This window comes from Dipodomys ordii, unplaced genomic scaffold (genome assembly GCF_000151885.1).
Source record: "Dipodomys ordii isolate 6190 unplaced genomic scaffold, Dord_2.0 Scaffold30, whole genome shotgun sequence".
Taxonomy (NCBI): domain Eukaryota; kingdom Metazoa; phylum Chordata; class Mammalia; order Rodentia; family Heteromyidae; genus Dipodomys; species Dipodomys ordii.
This window is the reverse complement of record NW_012267246.1, coordinates 10,465,031-10,484,214: the sequence shown is the minus strand read 5'-3', so window position 1 is coordinate 10,484,214 and position 19,184 is coordinate 10,465,031. Positions and strand designations below refer to the sequence as shown.

General features: G+C 46.0%; 1 protein-coding gene across 1 annotated transcript; it reads right to left on the bottom strand.

The window, feature by feature from the left end:
- Positions 1 to 5,862: 5,862 nt before the first annotated feature.
- Cldn11 (claudin 11) lies at positions 5,863 to 19,167 on the bottom strand. The gene is made up of 3 exons (XM_013016191.1): positions 18,919 to 19,167; positions 16,117 to 16,281; positions 5,863 to 6,564 (listed from the first exon to the last, which is right to left on the bottom strand). Exons 1-3 carry the CDS (start codon positions 19,142 to 19,144, stop codon positions 6,332 to 6,334), a joined length of 624 nt encoding a protein of 207 aa, XP_012871645.1. The 5' UTR covers positions 19,145 to 19,167; the 3' UTR covers positions 5,863 to 6,331.
- Positions 19,168 to 19,184: the final 17 nt, after the last annotated feature.

Below are 19,184 nucleotides of genomic sequence, written 5' to 3'. Positions count from 1 at the left end.
AGAAAGCACTGTGGTGCTGGCTTAACGGTCACCTAGAATCAGAGACCTGACACCACTGGACTCCCTTCTCTCCAGGAATTTTTTTCCTCCCCCTCCCTACAGACAGGCTTCTTCGCTGGATGGTTGGTCATTGTGGATACTAGCGAAGAAAAGACTCCTCAGTCTCACTATGAGAAATTTCACGAGAGCATTTGATTGGCTTGATCACACATCCATCTTCAGCAACCGAAAAAGGCCTGGACCCCACTCTGATCATGTAGCAAGTTTAAGAAAAGCCATAAAGTCCCAAAGAAAACTCAGGGATATTGTCGACCTGTGTCTATAATCAGAATCTGACCAAACACTTTGGGCTATGATAGACAGAACCCAAGTAGGAAAACAAAAGGGTTTGCCAGGAGCCAGTGACTCATTCCTGTGATCCTAGCTACTCAAGAGGCTGAGATCTTTTGATCTTGGTTCCAAGCCAGCCCAGGCAGGAAAATCTATGGCACTCTTATCTCCAATTAACTATCAAAAAACTGGGGGTGGAGCTGTGGCCCAGGAGGTAGAGCACTAGCTTTGAGCTAAAATAAATGAATAAATAGCCCTTAGGGAGAGCATTCAGGCTCTGAGTTCAAGCCCCAGGACAGGCACCAAAAATTAAAAGTTAAAAATTTTAAAAAGTAGAGAGTAGAGGGTACAGTGAGTGTTCACCTCTGGTTTGTAGATCCAAAGGGTAATCTATGAAGCTGGCTTCAGCAACAGTGAAATCAGTCCCCGCCCCCTCCTGTATACAATAAACTCTCGTTCTTAAGCTTCTACTTCTCCTTGCATCTTTACCTCATTTTCCTACATTCAGCTTTTTTTTTTTTTGGTCGGTCGTGGGGCTTGAACTCTGGGCCTGGGCACTGTCCCTCAGCTCTTCAGCTCAAGGCGAGCGCTCTACCACTTGAGCCACAGCACCACTTCCGGTTTTCTGGTGGTTTATTGGAGATAGGAGTCTCATGGTCTCTCCTGCCCGGGCTGGCTTTGAACCGCGATCTCAGAGCTCAGCCTCCTGAGTAGCTAGGATTACAGGCGTGAGCCACCAGCACCTGGCTCACATTCAGCTTTTCCACAGCGAGGACAACAGTAACTGAGAGCTTCCAGGCTCAACTCCTCTCAGTTCTATTCAGTTCAAGGAGGACTTGTGCCCTCACTCACAGTCCCCATGAAGGATGTGCGCAGGTGCATTCTGATTGGATGAAATTCTGATCTCTTGGGCCAGTCACAGTCACCTCAATGGTGAAAGGTACCATAATTGGTCTATCCTCAATGAGATGCTGAACTCAACACCAGGATGAGAGATCACTAAGACAAAGGCAGCACTCACTCTACTGGAGTAGCTCCACAAACAGTTCTCTAAGCCCACAAACCACCACATTAAAATAAAGTCCCCGGAAATGTGAAATGATGCCTTAGCAACATGACTTTGGACTAACTACTTTGGCCTACATTCACTCAACTTTTTTCCATGAGTCTCCAACGTCAGGATGGACCAGAATAAACTGGCAGGCCATTTAGTAAAAGGCAAAAGACTGATACTATCTGGAGAGAAACCGGAGTAGATTGCAGATTCCTAGGCTCCCGATTTGTTTGAGATAAGAAGAGTATCTCTAACATTTTGTCCATGCTGACCTCAAACCTCAATTCTCCCAACTAACTGGGGATACAGGCATGTACTACCATACCCAACCAGGTGTTTCTGTTTCAATGAGGAACAAAACTCTGAAGCCAAATGATTGGTTCTACACCAGAATCAGCACTAATCGGTGAAGTTCCAAAATAATCTTAAAAGGCAAAGCACTATTCCAGGGTCACCCTCTAGAAAGGGACCCTTTGCTATGGATGTGCCTAAGGACGGCCGGCCTGTGGGCCAGCTGGAGGTATTCTCCGGGACCAGAAGCATGCTCTCTCAGAGCCTGTTCAGAAATGCACCTGCAGAATCTGCATCTGGGTCCCCACGAGATCCCAGGTGATCTCAGCTCGCTCTCATCCCAGATGGAAAGGCCCAGCTGAATAGAATTCAGCCTAAGGAAAATAAAGCAAGACCCCCAGCTGTGGCGATCCAGGGCCATACAGGGAGCAAGGCTGGCCTCACTCCTCCTTTCCAGACTCTCCATCTCCATCTCCAGTGACAGGGCCCCTCCATCTCCGCTCCCTCCCCCTCCCCAAGGGGCCGCAGAGCTGGAGCTGGCAGAGCCTGCAATGACCATTCCTCAAGAGCTGTTATTCAAGCCCCAGCAGCGTGTGCCAGGGTCCCCGGCCTGCTCAGGGTCGCTCTCCGGGGGAGACGCACATCTGGCGCTCACACAGTCTTTTGTGGGAAGGCCTCAATGGCAGCTCTGAGGCCGGCCCACAGTGGCCTCCCTGTGCTCCCGGCATGATGTCATGAGCAGAAGTGTCCTGACAAACACTGAAGACGGCACCGATCGCATGGTAGACATTGTACAGAGACACAGTGCCACGCAGACACAGCCAAACCTTGTTCTATTGTTGGGCAAGTCACCGATTGAGCGCAAATATGGAAGCTGTGTTCTTCACACAAGCTTTGCTTTCTAGTGCTGTCGTTGTGACTCGATTCACAGTTTTCCCTCTCCTCCCCCCCCCCCAATTTAGTTTCCATCCAATTCTTGGAAAGCAGGAAGAGGACTGGGTCATTTTAATCTAAAGCTCTTCTGCATGCTGTCTCTGCAGAACAGGCCAGGGAAAGAGGAGAGCCAGGATTCTCTGATTCTCAAAATCGCCTGCCCAAAACCTAATGACCCTTAGAGAGAGGACAAAGAATGATCAGCTAATCACACCCCAGGAAAACATGAGAAAGAATTCTTCCCATGGAGTATTGTTCAATTTGCATCCCTTCTAGATCTTCACAGTAGCTATTTGACCTTGAGAAATGCCATAACCCTATCTTTACATCTCAATTTCCTCATTTATATCAAGACTGGGGGAAAAATTAAACATATGAGACCTGACACAAACAGGTCTCAACTGCATAGCTCCAATCCTTTGGGACTGTCATTACCTATGATTGGGAGATTCTTGTTTCAGCTTTATTCTAATTGATCAAAAAATTACAATTGCCAAATTCTAAGAGAACTCTGAATTCCTCTTGCCGATTACCAAGACAGAATTATCTCACAACTGTGCTAGCCAGTCCAATAGCCAGTGTACTAGCCTCCTTGAAATGGGGCTAGTACAAATTGAGATATGCTGTAAGCACAAAAAAAAAAAAAAAACCACCCTGGAACCAAAACACGCAACATTAAAAAGGCAGCATATCTCATGAAGTGATCGTACACTGAAACAATCATCTTTTGATGTACCATATCAAGTAAAATAGATTTCACATTAATTTCACTTGTATGGTTTTAGTTTTTTAATTGTGACTTGTAGCCAGGTATGAGCCTGCCTTTGATCCAAACTACTCAGAATGCTAGGATCTGAGGATCAACGTTTGAAGACAGCTGGGCAGACAAATCCAAGAGACTCATCTCCAAGTAAACAGCCAAAAGCCAACAGTGCAGGTGTAGATCCAGTGGTAGAGCTCTAGGCCTACATGAAAAAGCCAGGTAAGAGCACAAGGCCTTGAGATCAAGCCCCAACACTGGCACAAAAATCGGAAGAAAAAAAAAGGATGGCTTCTAGAACATTTCAAATTGACTATATGAACATTTACCCTCCACTTACAAAATGGGATTCCCTGATTATTGTTGGACAACAAAAGTTAAGGGATACATGAGGTTCCCCTCCCATGCTTCAGGAGGACTGGAACTCAGGGAGCTCCCCTGCAGACTAGGGAAGGAAGCAAATGAGATGTGACAAGTCCCAAAGAGAGGAAGGCAACAGTGCCTGATGATGCCTTTGCTTTGTGATGAAGAAGCAAGTGGACCTGACGCTTGACTTCTCCTTTCCCCTTTAGCCATTTGCTCCATTCAGATTTGCAGTCCATATACCTTGACAAGTTGGTAGTGGTTGTTCTTGTGTCAGTACTGGGCTTGAACTCAAGGCCTGAGCACTGTCCCTTAGTTTTTCTGCTCAAGGCTAGCACTCTACCACTTGAACCACAGCTGCATTTCCAGCTTTTGCTAGTTAATTGAAGATAAGAGTCTCATGGCTTTGAACTTTGATCTTGAATAGCTGGGATTACAGGCATGAGCTACCAGTAGTACCTTGCCTCTAACAAGTTCTAATGAGGTAAAAAAAGGCCCTCTAATAGTCACATGACTTAGATCCTTATGAAAACTGGATCATTGCAAGACAAATATTTGTGTCACCAGGAATCTTGTCTTTTCTGCCTAGGTAATTTAGATATAACTATGTCTAAAGTAGGCTATAATAGCTCTAATGCACACAATTTTCTGCACGTGACTATCCTAAATGACTATTTGCAAAGAAATGTTTGCCAATGGTTAAACTACAAGCTAATGAAATTAGTATTCTATTTGGGAGAAATTTGCCAAGATAGATTGTAATCCACTTTCTTATAAATTGACAGAAATACTGGAATGCAAAATAAAAGTCAACTCGATGTTTCTTTATATTCAAAATTTCCAAAGACCTACATATTTATGTTTGCACAAAGTCCTTGTGAGTATTATAACTAAAGGTTCAATATAATGGGTTTATTTTTCTGTACTAAATATTCCAAGGACATTAAGGATTTTTAACTTTATCAGACTTAAAATTTGGTGTGCTGTGGCTGAATATTCATAATATCAAGAGACCATAAAGTTATTCCATTTAAGAAACTCTATGAGCTGAGCGCCAGTGACTTACACTTATAATTCTAGCTACTCAGAAGGCTGAGATCTGAGGATTGCAGTTCAAAGCCAGCCTAGGCAGGAAAGTCCATGAGACTCTTATCTCCAATAAACTACCAAAAAGAAAAAAGCCAGAAGCAGAGCTGTGGCACAAGTGGTAGAACACTAGGCTTGGGAAAAAAAAAGGTTAAGGACAGCACCCAGGCCCTGAGTTCAAGCCCCAGGACCAGCAAAAAAGAAAAAAACTCTATGAACTTCTGGGTTGTATCTTTATGATCACACATTAGCACCATGATACAGTTAATAAAATATAACTTCCAAATTTATTCAAGTCAGCATAGAATGGTTTTTCTCGACTACTGATCAGATTCAATTTAACCAATTGCTGAGCTTCTTTTTTTTTTCTTCAAATCCATAGATAAAACCTCTGGATGCAACAAAAGAGCCAAGGCTGGTTTTGCAGTTTGTTATTTTATTGCACAGATTTCACTTGAAGAACAAAATGCACCATCCGTGTTTGGAGAATAGAAGGGGGGGTGTCTCAGAAACTGATACACCATGAGTGTTTACACCCGTACAAGCCCAATTCAACAGTACAGCTTATGTTACACATATCACTTCAACATGGCTAATGGAATGAAAAGCAAGACAGGGAGGGGGGGGGGAAGCTTTAAAATGTGTTAATTTGAAGCATATGCAAAAAGTAGGATTGAAACAATAAAGATATCATCATACAAACCTGGGAAATCAAAAGAAAAAAAGTATGGTGGAATGTCAGCTCAAGGTCTACTCACTTGTATTGTTATGTATTGCATAGTTAAAAGTCTGCTTGGTTCATTTCCTTCATACTGATGAACTGAGAAATTCAGGAAGACCATGGTTATGTGTTTTTTTTAAAAAAAAAAAAAAAAGATCCATCTTGAAAAAGTATGTACAGATAAATGGAAGATCACAAACTAAGGGTTCTCGCCCTTCAAGATAGGGAAGTTTTCCCATGCAGAGAAAGTTCCCCAACTCCCTTCCCTTCCCTCCCACGCGTGTTCCTACTTCAAGCCTTTGCTATCTCTTAGGAGGAGAGGACCTGGGCTGCACAGGTCTTCCGAGGTGGCCATTGTCCTGTGTAACGGCTGGAAACGTGGTCTTTTATTTCTCTCCCCATCCACACCCGATTCAGCAAATGTTTGCAAGGTATTTAGAGAGAAACGAAATAGTCGTGTGTTTTTTTAATCAACAACAAAGGAACGTCCAAGAAGGGAGAGGGAGAGAAAAAAAAAAAAAAGGAAGAGGAGCGAGAACATGAGAAAACTATACTATGGACGTGACCTAAACTAGAAATTTCTCTTAAGGCAACCCAAGGGGCGGTGGGGCGGAGAGGTGCGAAGACTACAGATCATGCCGGGCGGGGTGCCCTCTGGATCTGTGGCTTTGGTGCCTGGCCCAAGGGGAGCCCTCCCCGCCTTACCCTCCCCCGCACACACACACTGCAGCAAGCAAACCCAAGGCCCGGGGGGCCCCCCAATCGACAGCACCTGGGTGGAGCCGCAGCGCGCTTACACGTGGGCGCTCTTGGCGTGAGTGGGAGAGCTGGAGCCCGAAGCGTAGTAGAAACGGTTTTCACCGAAAGACTGGGCATCTCCGGAGCAGCAGACGATCACGCAGCCCCCAACCAGACACAGCACCGCGCCGATCCAGCCCGCGTACAGGGAGTAGCCAAAGCTCACGATGGTGGTCTCGCGGTGGGCGCACACGGGGAACCAGATGGTGGCCACGATGGCACAGAGAGCTGGGGAGACACGGAGAGCAGGTCCTCCACATGGGTGCGAACCCCTGCATGCGCCCCGCAGAGGCATCCCCACCCCCCGACACACACACCCGCCAAGCGCCCACCCCACCCCGAAACACTAGCCACACAGCTCTCTCTCGGCCAGGGCAACCTGCAAGTGCCAATCCATAGGATGAATTGACTCCGAACTGGAACTCTAGCTACTCAGGAGGCTGAGACCTGAAGATCGAGGTTCAAAGCCAGCCTGGGGATGGAAAGTCCTTGAGACTCTTATCTTCAATTAACCAGTGAAGAGCTGGAAGTGGAGGTGGTGGAATGTTTGAGAGGAAAAAGCCAAATGAGAACTCAAGGCCCTGAGTTCAAGCCCCATAACCAACACAAACAAAAACAAAAATGAAATAGGGGGGAAAAAAACTGGGTTAAACTATAGGGTCTCATTTTTTTTCCACAACAGGTGGCAAAGATAAGAGAATCCCCCAGTGCAACCCTAGAAATCATCATTTAGGTTCAAAACAATATATATTTATATGTTTAGATACCTATCTAATTCTTCCACTTACCTAGTCATACTATCATTTTTTCTTTGCGTATGTATTTCCCATGTGCTGGGCTGTATGTTCCTTGAAGGCAAGGGTCCTTCCTGAAGACTCTCTCCTCATACCAGGCAAATTATACGAGCTCAATGTACACTAGCTGAATGACTAGATGACCTGAGCTATCAGAGGTGGGAAGCAAGATGGTACCCACCTCAGTGTTCCCTTTGATTTGTTTTACTTTTGTCAGCTCACATGACAAGGACCTGAAGAAGTTGCTGCCATTTTTCTTGCTACAACATTGTTGGACATGATTGGAGGACCGGGTGAGTATCTGAGTTAGTTTTGTTCTGCTGTTCACAATCACAAAATCCCAACACACAAATGAACAGTTCTGTGAGTAAAAGAATTCATCTATCCAAAGGGATGGAAAGGGGAAACAACGAGGAGGCAACAGTGCTTGATAAGAAATGTACTCATTATCTTGCCCATATAATTGTAACTCCTCTGTACAGTATTCTTACAATAAAAAATAAAGAAAAGAAAATTAAAAAAAAAAGAATTCATCTATCCAAGAATTTTACAATGATATTTTTCATGATGGTAGAATTTAAGATCTTTCACCAAGGTTTAGATTCTAATTTTATAGGTTAAGATGCTATACACTGGAAGGCTCCCACCGATAAACCTAGCTACTCAGGAGGCTGAGATCTGAGAGTCACAGCTAGAAGCCAGCCCAGACAGACAAAGCTGAGACACTTATCTCCAATTAAACAGCAAAAAGCCAGTCATGCACTGGTGGCTAACAGCTGTAATCCTAGCTACGCAGGAGGCTGAGAGCTAAGGGTCATGGTTCAAAGCCAGCCCAGGTAGGAAAGTCCATGAGATTATATCTCCCTAAACTACTCAAAAAAAAATTTTTAACCAGAAGTGGAGCAAAAGAAGCTCAGGTATGGCACCCAGACCATGAGTTCAAGCCCATGATTGGTACAGAGAGGGGGGGGGGGGCAAAAATCCAGGTGTAGAGGTGTAGCTCAAGCAGAAGAGCACCAGGCCCTGAATTCAAGATGACACATTGCATTGCCACTTTGGGTGCCTTGTCACTTCTAGCTCAGCAGGATTTTTTTCCCTAATTTTTACTCATACTAATTTTCTAACCTATCCTTTGTGCCCGCTGAGAAAATAATACATTTTTTTCTTTAACACAAGCTCTCAAATAGAATAGCCCATACATTTGTTCTTAAACTGAAGGGAAGATTGATGTCTTACAGGCTTTGAAATACCTTAAACTATCTCACTGAGTTTTTTGTTAACAACAGACTGAAGACCATGCCCATGCTGAGTATAAATAAACACATGTGATTCCAATCCTAAAAATGCTCTGGATCCCAGGCCCAGACAGACATGATGGTGTATACCTGTAATCCCAGCCCTCAGGAGGCTAATGCAGGAGGACTGTAACATAGTTACACACACACACACATACACACACACACACACCACAAAAGAGTATGAAACCCACAAGTAGAAGTGATTGGCAAGAGAAGAGATTTAAGGAACTTCTAATTGTCCAAATATAGTTTGCTAGCATCCTAAGTTCACCCCATTAATTATGATCTACACAAGGACTTTGTATTGATTAAATGAAAGGCTAAATTCCCTCTCTGCTGCTCTGTGTATTAAATTTTTGAGATAGGGTCTCGCTAATTTTTGGCTGGCCTCAAACTAGCGCACTGGACCTGCCCTAAGAAGCTAAAATATTTTCAGTAAATGGTTTCCTTTCTCTTACAGATTAAACACAAGCACGCCTATTTCTGTAACATTATTATAGGAGATACCATGGGAGGAGAGATTTTCTTTCCATGAAAAAAAAAAGACCAACATTTAGAGTGCCTTTCCTCCTTCCCCCAACACCCATTCCTGTTCAAGCCCAGGGCTGCCAAAACTTCATAGACAAGGAGAATTCTTTTTCTCTCTCCTCTTTCAGCCATGAATTCCAAATCAGGCACTCCTGAAGCATTTCTTGACTACTGTGTCAATCTTGCGATGAGGCACAGATAATAGCATTTTTCTCTATAAAGATAGGACCAGAAATCCTTTCCTAAAGTGTTTGAGCCAGAGAGAACTCAGAATCCACAACTACCTTAGATTCGCACAGCAACACACAATCCAGCACCCACACCAGACCCCCCAAAGTGGGCATTTGATCTGCTGAGGGCAAGAACTTCCAAACACCAATTGTTTAGAGAAAAAGAGCAGGGAGTGACAAGCTAAATTACATAGGAAAATGGTTTCATTCCCAAACAACTGATTACATACAGTCCTTCCAATCAATCTCCATAAACAATTAACTTATTTCAAAACAGCTTATGGTTCAAATTAAGTTTTATGTTGTTTTGATTACTTTGTGTTAACTCCTCCAATGCCATCACAAAAGATTTTCCCCACATCTCACAAAACAACTTTCAGCCTTAGTTTAGATTTTATAGAGTAAGACCAAAATGCTGCCTCTCAATTCACTTAATTCTTTCCCACTTCCTAAGCAAAGTAATAAAATAAGATTACCTTCAGGTAAGAAAAGAATCAGACTTAAGATTCCAAAAGTAACAGTTGGTTTTACATGTTTCAGAGATTTTGCTAGGTTTATTGTAATATAACTCATTAGAAAAGGGGAAAGCCAAGCGCAGGTGGCTCATACCCTTAATGCCAGCTACCTATACAGAAGGCTGAGGTCTCAGGATTGAGGTTCAAAGCCAGCCCAGGAAGGAAAGTCCCTAGAGTCTTATCTCCAATTAACCACAATAAAGCTGGAAGTAGAGCTGTGATCAAGTGATAGAGAACTAGCTTTGAACAAAAATGAGTTCAAGGGCAGTACCCAGGACCCACACAGAAGGAGAGGAAGGGAAGGGAAGAGAGTGGAAGGGAAGAAAGGAAAGGAAAGGAGAGGAGAGAAGAGGGGAGGGAAAGAGAGGGAGGAGACCCAGGAAAAATGTTTGGCAAGACCAGGAGAAGGAGAATAATAGTATGAATCTGAGCAATACATTATACATATATATGCATACATTTTATGCTTATATGGATATAGGGACATGTTAAAATGTAACCTTAAGCCCATATACATGAGGCAAAGCAGGACAGTGTATTAGAAACATTCACTGTTTGGCTGTTTGGACTCCATGAATGAGAAGAAAAAGAGGGATGGGTGATTAAATGGATGGACAGATGAAAGATGGATGGGACGGGATGGATGGATGGATAGATAAATGGACAGATGGGTGGATAGATAGATGAATGGACAGATGGATGGATGGATGGATGGATGGATGGATGGATGGATGAATGAATGAATGAATGAATGGACAGATGGGTAGATAGATGAATGGACAGATGGATGATGGATGGATGGATGGATGGATGAATGGGTAGATGGGTGGATGGGTGGACAAGTGAGAGGTATTCTTATTTCAGTTGTACTTTCCCCTTTCTACATAGCCCAGCTAACTTCCAAAATTGTAAACTTTAATGTGACTTCAACACAGATAAGAGCCACTGGCTCATGAATTACCTCATTAAAAACTTCCTTCTTAATGCATGCAAAACAAAGTAAATGAATACCAGTAGGCCCTTTATTTCCTAGTGGATAAATGAACTCTGGTGGAATTCCTGTGGCTCTCAGCAATGAACCACATCAAAACCACTCAGAGAGGACAGGCCACCACACAACATGAAAGGAAAGTAGAGGCTTACTGGAAACAGTAACCTTCAGTTGAACTTGAGATGAGAATTGTTTAAAAACTTTAAAAAAGAGAATTCGCTCAATTTTAGCACTGGCTTAAAGGGAGAAAAGGATATGTGTTGACCATCAACAAATGCAAGTCAAGTCACTGCTTTATTAAGCCACATAAAATAGTAATAAAACTAGTACTAATTTTTTACATTCTTAATAGAAGGCTGGGTAGACATACTTCTATTTGTGGACAAAAGAAAAAGAATTAAAGTTTGGAATAGTTCTGTTATCTATGAACTACAAAGAAAGGGTTTTCCTAAAAAAAATCAGTTACCAATAAGGTCAAGAACACTGAAAAGTGGAAGGGAAATTTTCATGCTTTCTCATTTTATGTTATTAGAATTTATTTTTCAATTAAGTCTCTAGAAACAAGACTGGAATTTTACCACTCAGACTTTTCAGATTCCTTTTTTTTTTTAGTTAATTTGTTGCTCTCTTCTCCTTTGAAACTAGAAAAGTTTTAGCTTTTCTTTTTCTCTTTTGTCATTTTCTAAAATGTTGACATAAGAAAACACAGCTGTCAGAGGTGATACTGCACTTATACAAGCAAGTGCTAGGGAGATCTGGTATTTACACTCATCATCAAACCAGTGGAATATTTGGATCTCTCTTTTTCCTGGCCTAGTTCCAATATTTTCCCATTATTTTTTATTCCATGTATCATTATCTTTTTTCCTAGAGTCTCTGTCTATCTCTCTGTCTCTGTGCCTTTGTGTGTGTGTGTGTGTGTGTGTGTGTGTGTGTGTGTGTGTGTTTGTATGTGTGCTGGTCTAGGGGCTTGAACTTAGGGCCTCACTCTCTGGCTTGGCTCTTCCACTCAGATCTCAGCCTTTTGAGTAGTAAGGATTAAAGGCACAAGCCACCAGTACCCAGGACTCTGTGTTTGTCATACATCCAGAATCAGATTTCCTACAGGGAGAAGGAATCCTTGAATTTACAACGAATGCTGAGATCTTTCATTTAGAACATTAAGGAGACTAGTTAGAAACATCTCAATCCAAACTCATCCACTTTAGACACATACTCCCTCAACTAATTCATTTCTCTCTGGGTGGTAGAAACTATGTGGCATATGAGATCTGAGGATCACAGTTCGAAGCTAGCCCAGGCTGGCTTATCTCTTGTCTCCAATTAACCACCAAAAAAAAATGCTGGAAGTAGAGCTGTGGCTCCAGTGGTTGAGTGCTAGGGTTGAGCTAAAAGGCTAAGGGAAATTGCCTAGGCCCTAAGTTCAAGACCCAGTAGTGGCAAAAAAAATTATACAGAGAGAATAGACAGACATCGATAAATATAGATATATCTATAGATAAAGATATGAATTTGTATCATATCTGCCCATTCCCTCGAATGGACTATAATTCACTATTGCTCTGAATGATCCATGTTAAAAATAATTTTTTACTGCAAATAAAGTATTACTGAGGCCAGATACTTAAAAGAAAAAAAAAGATGTAAAAAATCCACTTAGAAGCAATTCCATCCTTTCTAGTCCCATCTTGTTTCATAAAAAACATCCACATAAAGTCCCTGCTAACTGGTTGCCAGGTAAAAATCATTCACTCTGAGTGAGAACTTAGATTCGGCCTTATAATGGCTTTTCATGATAAAGACAAGCAAATGTTTCCAACTATTGAGTCCCACATCCTAGTTTCTACAGAATAACCCAAGAAAATATTTCTACCAGGCCAGGACCTGAACTAATGCTTCCAGAAACAGATTCTTTTCTCTCCTCACCAGTTCTGCGTGTGGAGAAGGCCCAGCAGAACTTAGATGTGATTGGGAGAATCCCCAGATATCTTCTGGGTCAGCACTAGATCTTCTAGAAGTCAATAGTAACAACAATAATAATATTAGGAGCAACCACTTATAGGGCACTTCCTATGTCCCAATTAAATTATTTCTATGCATCGTTTCCCTGTTCTTACCAATCTGAGAAGGAGGCATTATTGTTCTCATTGTATAGAAAGACTGAGCCGTGAAGTAAGTGTCCCGATGCACACAGCTAAAAAGCAGTGGATTCCTGAGTCAGTACACTTGGGTCTGAGTCCCTCGAACAAGCTAGAACAGGCAGGGCATGGGTACCTCCCACCTTGTCAGGGACTCCTGAGAAGCCACATACAGAGCCGATTTGCTTCAGATCTTCCCCCAGATCTGAGGCACCTGCTGTTGCTTGAGCTACTCATCTGGCTTAAGAAGCCACTGCTTCAGGCCTCCTGTTCCCTCATCACAGCAGGAATTCTCACACCATCACACCCACGCTGTTAAGATGGAGCTTGCAAAAAAAAAAAAAAAATAGCTACAGATATTCAGGATGAGGGGGAGCTGGCTTCGACTGCATTTCCAGCTACCATCTCAAGACCATGGATGACACAGCTAAGGACCTCATTCCCAGGTCCCCTACTCCAGGGTGAATCCTTTTCCTTTGGTCAGCTTGAACACCATCAGGTGACCCCAGCACCCAGTACGGGCCCAGCACCAGCTTCTCTCAGGCAAAGCGACACAAAGGGAGCCTTCACTCTGATTCCTCCACCCACCACCAAGAGAGAGAAAACAAGGCGCTGGGCTTCTGGGGGGGAACGAGTTGGAGGACATCAGCAGGTGCCACACTTGAGACAATGAGCTTTACATTTCCAGACAAAACAATATCCAGCCCAGAGACCAGCGGTGACCCATGCAGAAATCAGAGATCCAAGAGGCAGAGAAAACGGCAGATGTAACCGTGAGCAGCTGGGAAGAGGGGGGAGCAGATCACTCAAGGATACATTCCCCGTCATTTCACTGGACACAGCAAAACAGGGAGTAAGAGATACACATCCACTCCCTGGCCCAATGTCACATAATTCTTCTTTGAGACCAACTTTAAAAGTTAAAATAAAAGTCAGGCACCAATGGCTCACGCCTGCAATCCAGGTTACTGAAGAGGCTGAGATCCGAATGATCATCATTTGAAGTCAGCTTGGTTAGCTCCAATTAACTAGCAAAAACTTGGAAGTGGAGACGTGACTCAAGTGGTAAAGTGCCAGCCTGGAACAAAAGAGTTGAGGGACAGCACCCAGGCCGTGAGTTCAAGCCCCAGCACCAATACAAAGAGAAAAAAAAAAAGATAAACTAAGTTAGGAAATTTCAAAACACTAAGAACTTCCCCTAATCCTCAAATAACCAGACAATTTGGTTGTTTTTAGGAATTAAAAAAAAAATTGTCTCTCTATACCTTGCTTTTATCCCTCTATCTTCCATGGGGCTTCTGCTTGTTTGTATAGGTTTTTTTCTCCACTGTGGACCTTCATAATGCTCAAGTGAAAAGCCAGAATTTTTAAAGGTAAACTCGTAAGATTACAGACCCATCCTTCAGCTCTGTGTCTGCCCTCCACAGAACCTTGCAGCAAGAATGCAGAACACAAAGGGCTTCTTCCTCATTCCACAGCCCAGTCCACCCGGCTTACCTGGGCAGCTTTGCCTTTCTGTTGAAAAGGGAATTGGACCCAGAGACATGGCCGCAAGAAATCAATATAAAAAGGAGTGCCTGCAAGTTAGACAAAGCTGGAGGGTGGTGAGTGTTCTGCTGTTCTGTGCAGCACACACAGATTTGGGGTGTGTGTGTGTGTGTGTGTGTGTGTGTGTATGCACATGCACACACGTGTACAGGCACTCATGCCTATACTGGGGCTTGAACTCAGGGACTCGCTCAAGTTCTCACAGCTTGTTTGCTCACAGTTGGTGCTCTACTGACTTGAGCCATAAATCCAGTTCAGCATTATTTATTTTTTTTGGTAGTTAATTGGAGATGAAATCCTGTAGACATTCCTATCCCAGGCTGGCTTTGAACCTTGATCTTTCAGGTCTCAGCCTCTTGTGTTAGCTAGGGTTATAGTTAGGAGTCATGGGCGCCTGGCCCACCACACAAACACACACACACACACACACACACACACACACACTTGAATTCTCCAAGGCTTCACCAGCCCCTGCAAACCCCACCCATTTCCAACCCTGGGAAATGACCCCCCCCCCTGCCGGCACATCCTCTCACCAGACTGGTGTCACTGCCAGGTGGAAGTGACGTCAGCAAATGGCATTGTTCCCCTCATGCCACATCTGACGGGTTCATTGGGAAATGGGAATTTGGGCCCAGGAGAAGGTGACTTCATATCTAACCTATACACAGGCCATTTTCTCCAACTTGATGTACACATTGCCACACACACTCCTGCTCTCAAAATCCATATCCTCTATCAGCTATATGGATTTGGAACATGCTAAAAGAATTTGAGTCTAAGGGTGAGGGGGGGATGGAGAGAAATGAAATCCCCAAAGACAGCAGAGCCAGAAGAACCCTTCCTAGATTATTAACTCAGTCCTCTGTGTGTAGGCCTCACCGCACACATGGAGAACACAGGCTCTGCCCTCCGACTCAACTGTCTCTCCCTCCATCCATGGCCTGACCACCTTCTCAATTCTCAAAACATGAAAACATGTGGCTGTGTTCCTCCTGTCATGTGTGTGTGTGTGTGTGTGTGTGTGTGTGTGTGTGTGTGTGTGTCGGTCCTGATGCTTGAACTCCGAGCCTAGACACTATTTCTGAGGTTTTTTTGCTCAAGGATAGTGCTCTATCACTTGAGCCCCAGCTCAACTACTGGCTTTTTGCTGGTTAATTGGAGGTAAGAGTTTCATGGAGTTGGGCACTGGTGGCTCACACCTGTAATCCTAGCTACTCAGAAGGCTGACATCTGAGAATTGCAGTTTGAAGCCAACCCTGGCCAGAAAGTCTGTGAGACTCTTATCTCCAATGAATCACAGAAAAGGCCAAAGTGGTACTGTGGCTCATGTGGTAGAGTGCTAGCCTTGAGCAAAAAAAGGGAGCCCAGAGTTCAAGCCCCATGACTGGGGGGGGGGGGGGAATTCTCATGGACTTGTTTCCTTTTTCCAGCTCTGTCTGGCTTCACACCCAGTCTCTTGGGCAGTTAAGATTACATCCATGAACCACAAGGCCTGAGAATCTTTTCTTCTTAACTTTCCACCTTCAGTGCCCCTCAAGGACATTTCTTATCCCTCTTGTGAACTTCTGGGGCACAGAAAGGAGTTACTGATTCGGGGAGTCTGTCAGCTGGTGGATTGAGCCTCCTGACTTTCTTTCATGTTTCTCTTCAACTCCATGAAGCAGCAACTGCCGCTTCTGCGAGACCTGGGGTTCACTGGGTGTTCGGGTGCCAGGAGGTCAGGCAGGAAGCTTACCCAGCAGAATGAGCAGAACGCCAGCCAGCTGGGCCCGCCTGTACTTGGCCACGCCAGGCTCGTGGCCCATTCGGATGCAGGGGAGCACCGTCAGCAGGAGCAAAATGGCCGGCAGACCCAGAACCGAGGCAGCAATCATGAGCGCGCGGCAGGCTTGCACGTAACCTGGGAACGAGAGCACAGACAGGGTTCAGCAGCCAGTGGGCGTCTTAGAGCCCCAATCCCACGACACAGGAAATCAGCCCCACTGGCTTCTCTCCCACTCCTAGGTTAAGCATGTGCTAAGTTGCCCAAGATCCGTAGCACTTCTACGGATCTTGTTGTGAAGCAACTCAAGATCAAAAGGAGGAAAGGGCCAGGGCCGCCCATGGCGCAGGCCTATAATCTTAGCTACTCAGGAGGCTCATGAGGGTCTCAGTCCAAAGCCAACCCGGGCTGGCCAAATGCCAGAAATGGAACTGTGGCTCAAGTGGTAGAGCACCAGCCTTGAGTGGAAAATCCACATGAGAGCGCCCAGGCCTTGAGTTCAAGCACTGCTACTAGCACAAAAAAGAAAGAGAGACACAGAGACAGACACACAGAGAAAAACCATAAGAGATACAATATTTCTGTAGACTAAATCTGCCAAGGTCCTAAGAGGCTCTGACAGACTTCAGTTTCTTGCTTCACTTTTCAATTTACTTATTCTCATTATGACACTCTTCCCCCTCTTAAAAAAAAGTTGCCTTTATTATTTTCTCTGTTCAGGTAGAGTTAGAGCTAATAGTGGGAGTGAGGCAGACAGAGTTGGTGACAAAGTCAAGAAACGGACCACAGTTCTGTGTCACAGGCGGGAACCTCATACCAAACCCAGCCAATCTGTCTCAGGCACCAAATCTCAATTCCAACACTGTCTCTTAGCAAGAGCCTGTCTTTCAACCACTGCCCATCTCCACCTCAGTGTTAATGAGACTCAAGTACCTACTGACTTGGAGGCCCCCAGGGAGGAGCCCCAAGACTGGAGGCTCCACCCCTCCCTGCAGCTTGGAGGATGGCCAGAGTGGACACAAAGGAGTCCAGCAACAGTAGCAACCCAAGGTCTGAAAATCATGGCACAGCCTGTCCACATGCTACAGTGCCAAGTCTGTGCCTGGAAGCCAAAAGATGGAGACTGAGGACTGTCCCTGCCCCCATCCAAAGTGTAAGGGAGGGGAGAGAACAAGAGATTGGAGGTGCACCAGAAAATGTACTCCTCCTGCTCAGTTTAGCCTGTGTTCTCTGAAAGCAAACCGCGCTGTGCTGAATGCGGCTCCGTGTGTCTCATTTTCAGAGGAAGGAGGCAGAAAATAATTTTATGCTACAGTCAAAGGTGTGTGTGTGTGTGTGTGTGTGTGTGTGTGTGTGTGTGTGTGTGCACCAGTACTGGGGTTTAAACTCGTGGCCTAATTTCTGTCCCTTAGCTTTTTTTTTCTTTTTTAAAGAAAACTTGATGGAGTTATATTGAGTAAGGAAGCAGACAAGCAGACAAAAAGCAGACAAGGGCACACTAACACTGTGTGAGTGCTCTCAGGGAGAGACAGAGGCAGAGAGAGAGAGACACACAGAGAGAGAGAGAGAGAGAGAGCGCACTCCCTTAGCTTTATGACTCAAGGCTAGCACGCTACCATTTCCAGCTTTTTGGTGGCTAACTGGAGATAAGAGTCTCACAGGCTTTCCTGCCCCGGCTGGCTTTAAACTGTGATCCTCAGATCTCAGCCTCCTGGGTAGCTGGGATGACAGGCGTGAGCCACCTGGGCTTTTGCCTGTATAGAAAATTCGAGCTACCATTTATGGAGCATCTACTACCTTCAAGGAAGTCCTGGCTCCGTTTTTAAAGCGATTCTAATATTTCGAAGAAGACAGCGAGCGCCTTAGGTTAACACGCAGTCCTAGGTCATCTGGTTTTCTGCCCGGGGTCCTAGCCCGGTTTACCAAATCCACAACTCGGAAGCTGACTCCAGGCCGGGCGCGCCCAGTCTCCGTGCGTGACGATCGGGACTAGAGAGGAGGGTGGGGACCCACGGGGACCCTGAAAGGGTGCGCAGCGGCAGGGCACCGCTTGTAATACAAGAACCTAGCTCGGGAGCCCGGGAATCCAACGGAAGATGAGAGCGGACGGGGTTGCGATCGCGAAGCTAGCGGGAAGGAGGAACTGGCGCCATCTGTCAGGTCTGGGGAGCATGCGCAGAGCGGCGGGCCCCCCAGCCCCGCAACTTCACCGCTGAGAGTCTCCGCGTCCTCAACGCCCGCCGTCCACGCCGCCGGCCAGCGCCCCGGCTGGGGCGGGGCGAGCGTCCGTCCGCGGGGCGGCGGGGACCCTGGCTATATTCACCCGGCCGGGGTGTGACTTCAAACCGGCGCCGGGCCGGGACGCTGGCCGCGCGGGCGGCGTCGGGGCGGCCGCGGTCGCTCCGCTCTTCCCCCACCGTTCCCCTCGGATCCGCGGGTGGAACCTTCAGGGGTCAGGGCTGTGTGCGGGGAGGATGCGGGGCCCGGGCCGTCGGGGGGACGCGGGGGAGTTGTTTGCGGTGAGTGGGGCGACGGCGATGCTCCCGGACGGAGCCCCACCGGCCAGATCCCCGCTATCACCCCCAAATTCGTGCGTCCTTCGGGGCTTAGTGGAGCTGGGGGGGTCATACATGAGTCCCCAGGTCTCTGAACCCCCCCTCACCGATGTTTCTAGAAGGTTTGTCTGTTGCCCCACCGCCGTCCCCACGGCTGGATTCTGAGCAGACCCCTGCGGGGGATGTGGGGGAGGCCGCCGAGGCCCCGGAGAGGGCTTACCCGGCAGGATGAGGATGTCCACCAGGGGCTTGCAGTGGTACAGGCCCGTGGCCATCACGCAGTCGGCCCACAGCCCCTTGGAGCCCAGCTCGTCCAGCTTACGGCAGGTGGGGATGGTGTAGCCGCAGGTCACCACCCAGTCGTTGGTGGCCGTGGTGACGATGACGCCGATCCAGCCCACGAAGCTCGTGACAAAGCCCACCACCTGCAGGCACGTGGCCACCATGGTGGCCGCCGCGACGTCGTGCCCCGCACGCGCGCGCGCC

What these genes read in the sequence shown, in the direction of transcription:
- Cldn11 (XM_013016191.1), bottom strand. Translation starts at nt 19,144, where the DNA reads ATGGTGGCCACGTGCCTGCAGGTGGTGGGCTTTGTCACGAGCTTCGTG. An exon ending in GGACATCCTCATCCTGCCGG is followed by an intron (nt 16,282 to 18,918) that starts GTAAGCCCTCTC and finishes TCTCGTTCCCAG; the next exon opens with GTTACGTGCAAGCCTGCCGC. An exon ending in CGTTCTGCTCATTCTGCTGG is followed by an intron (nt 6,565 to 16,116) that starts GTAAGCTTCCTG and finishes GTGTCTCCCCAG; the next exon opens with CTCTCTGTGCCATCGTGGCC.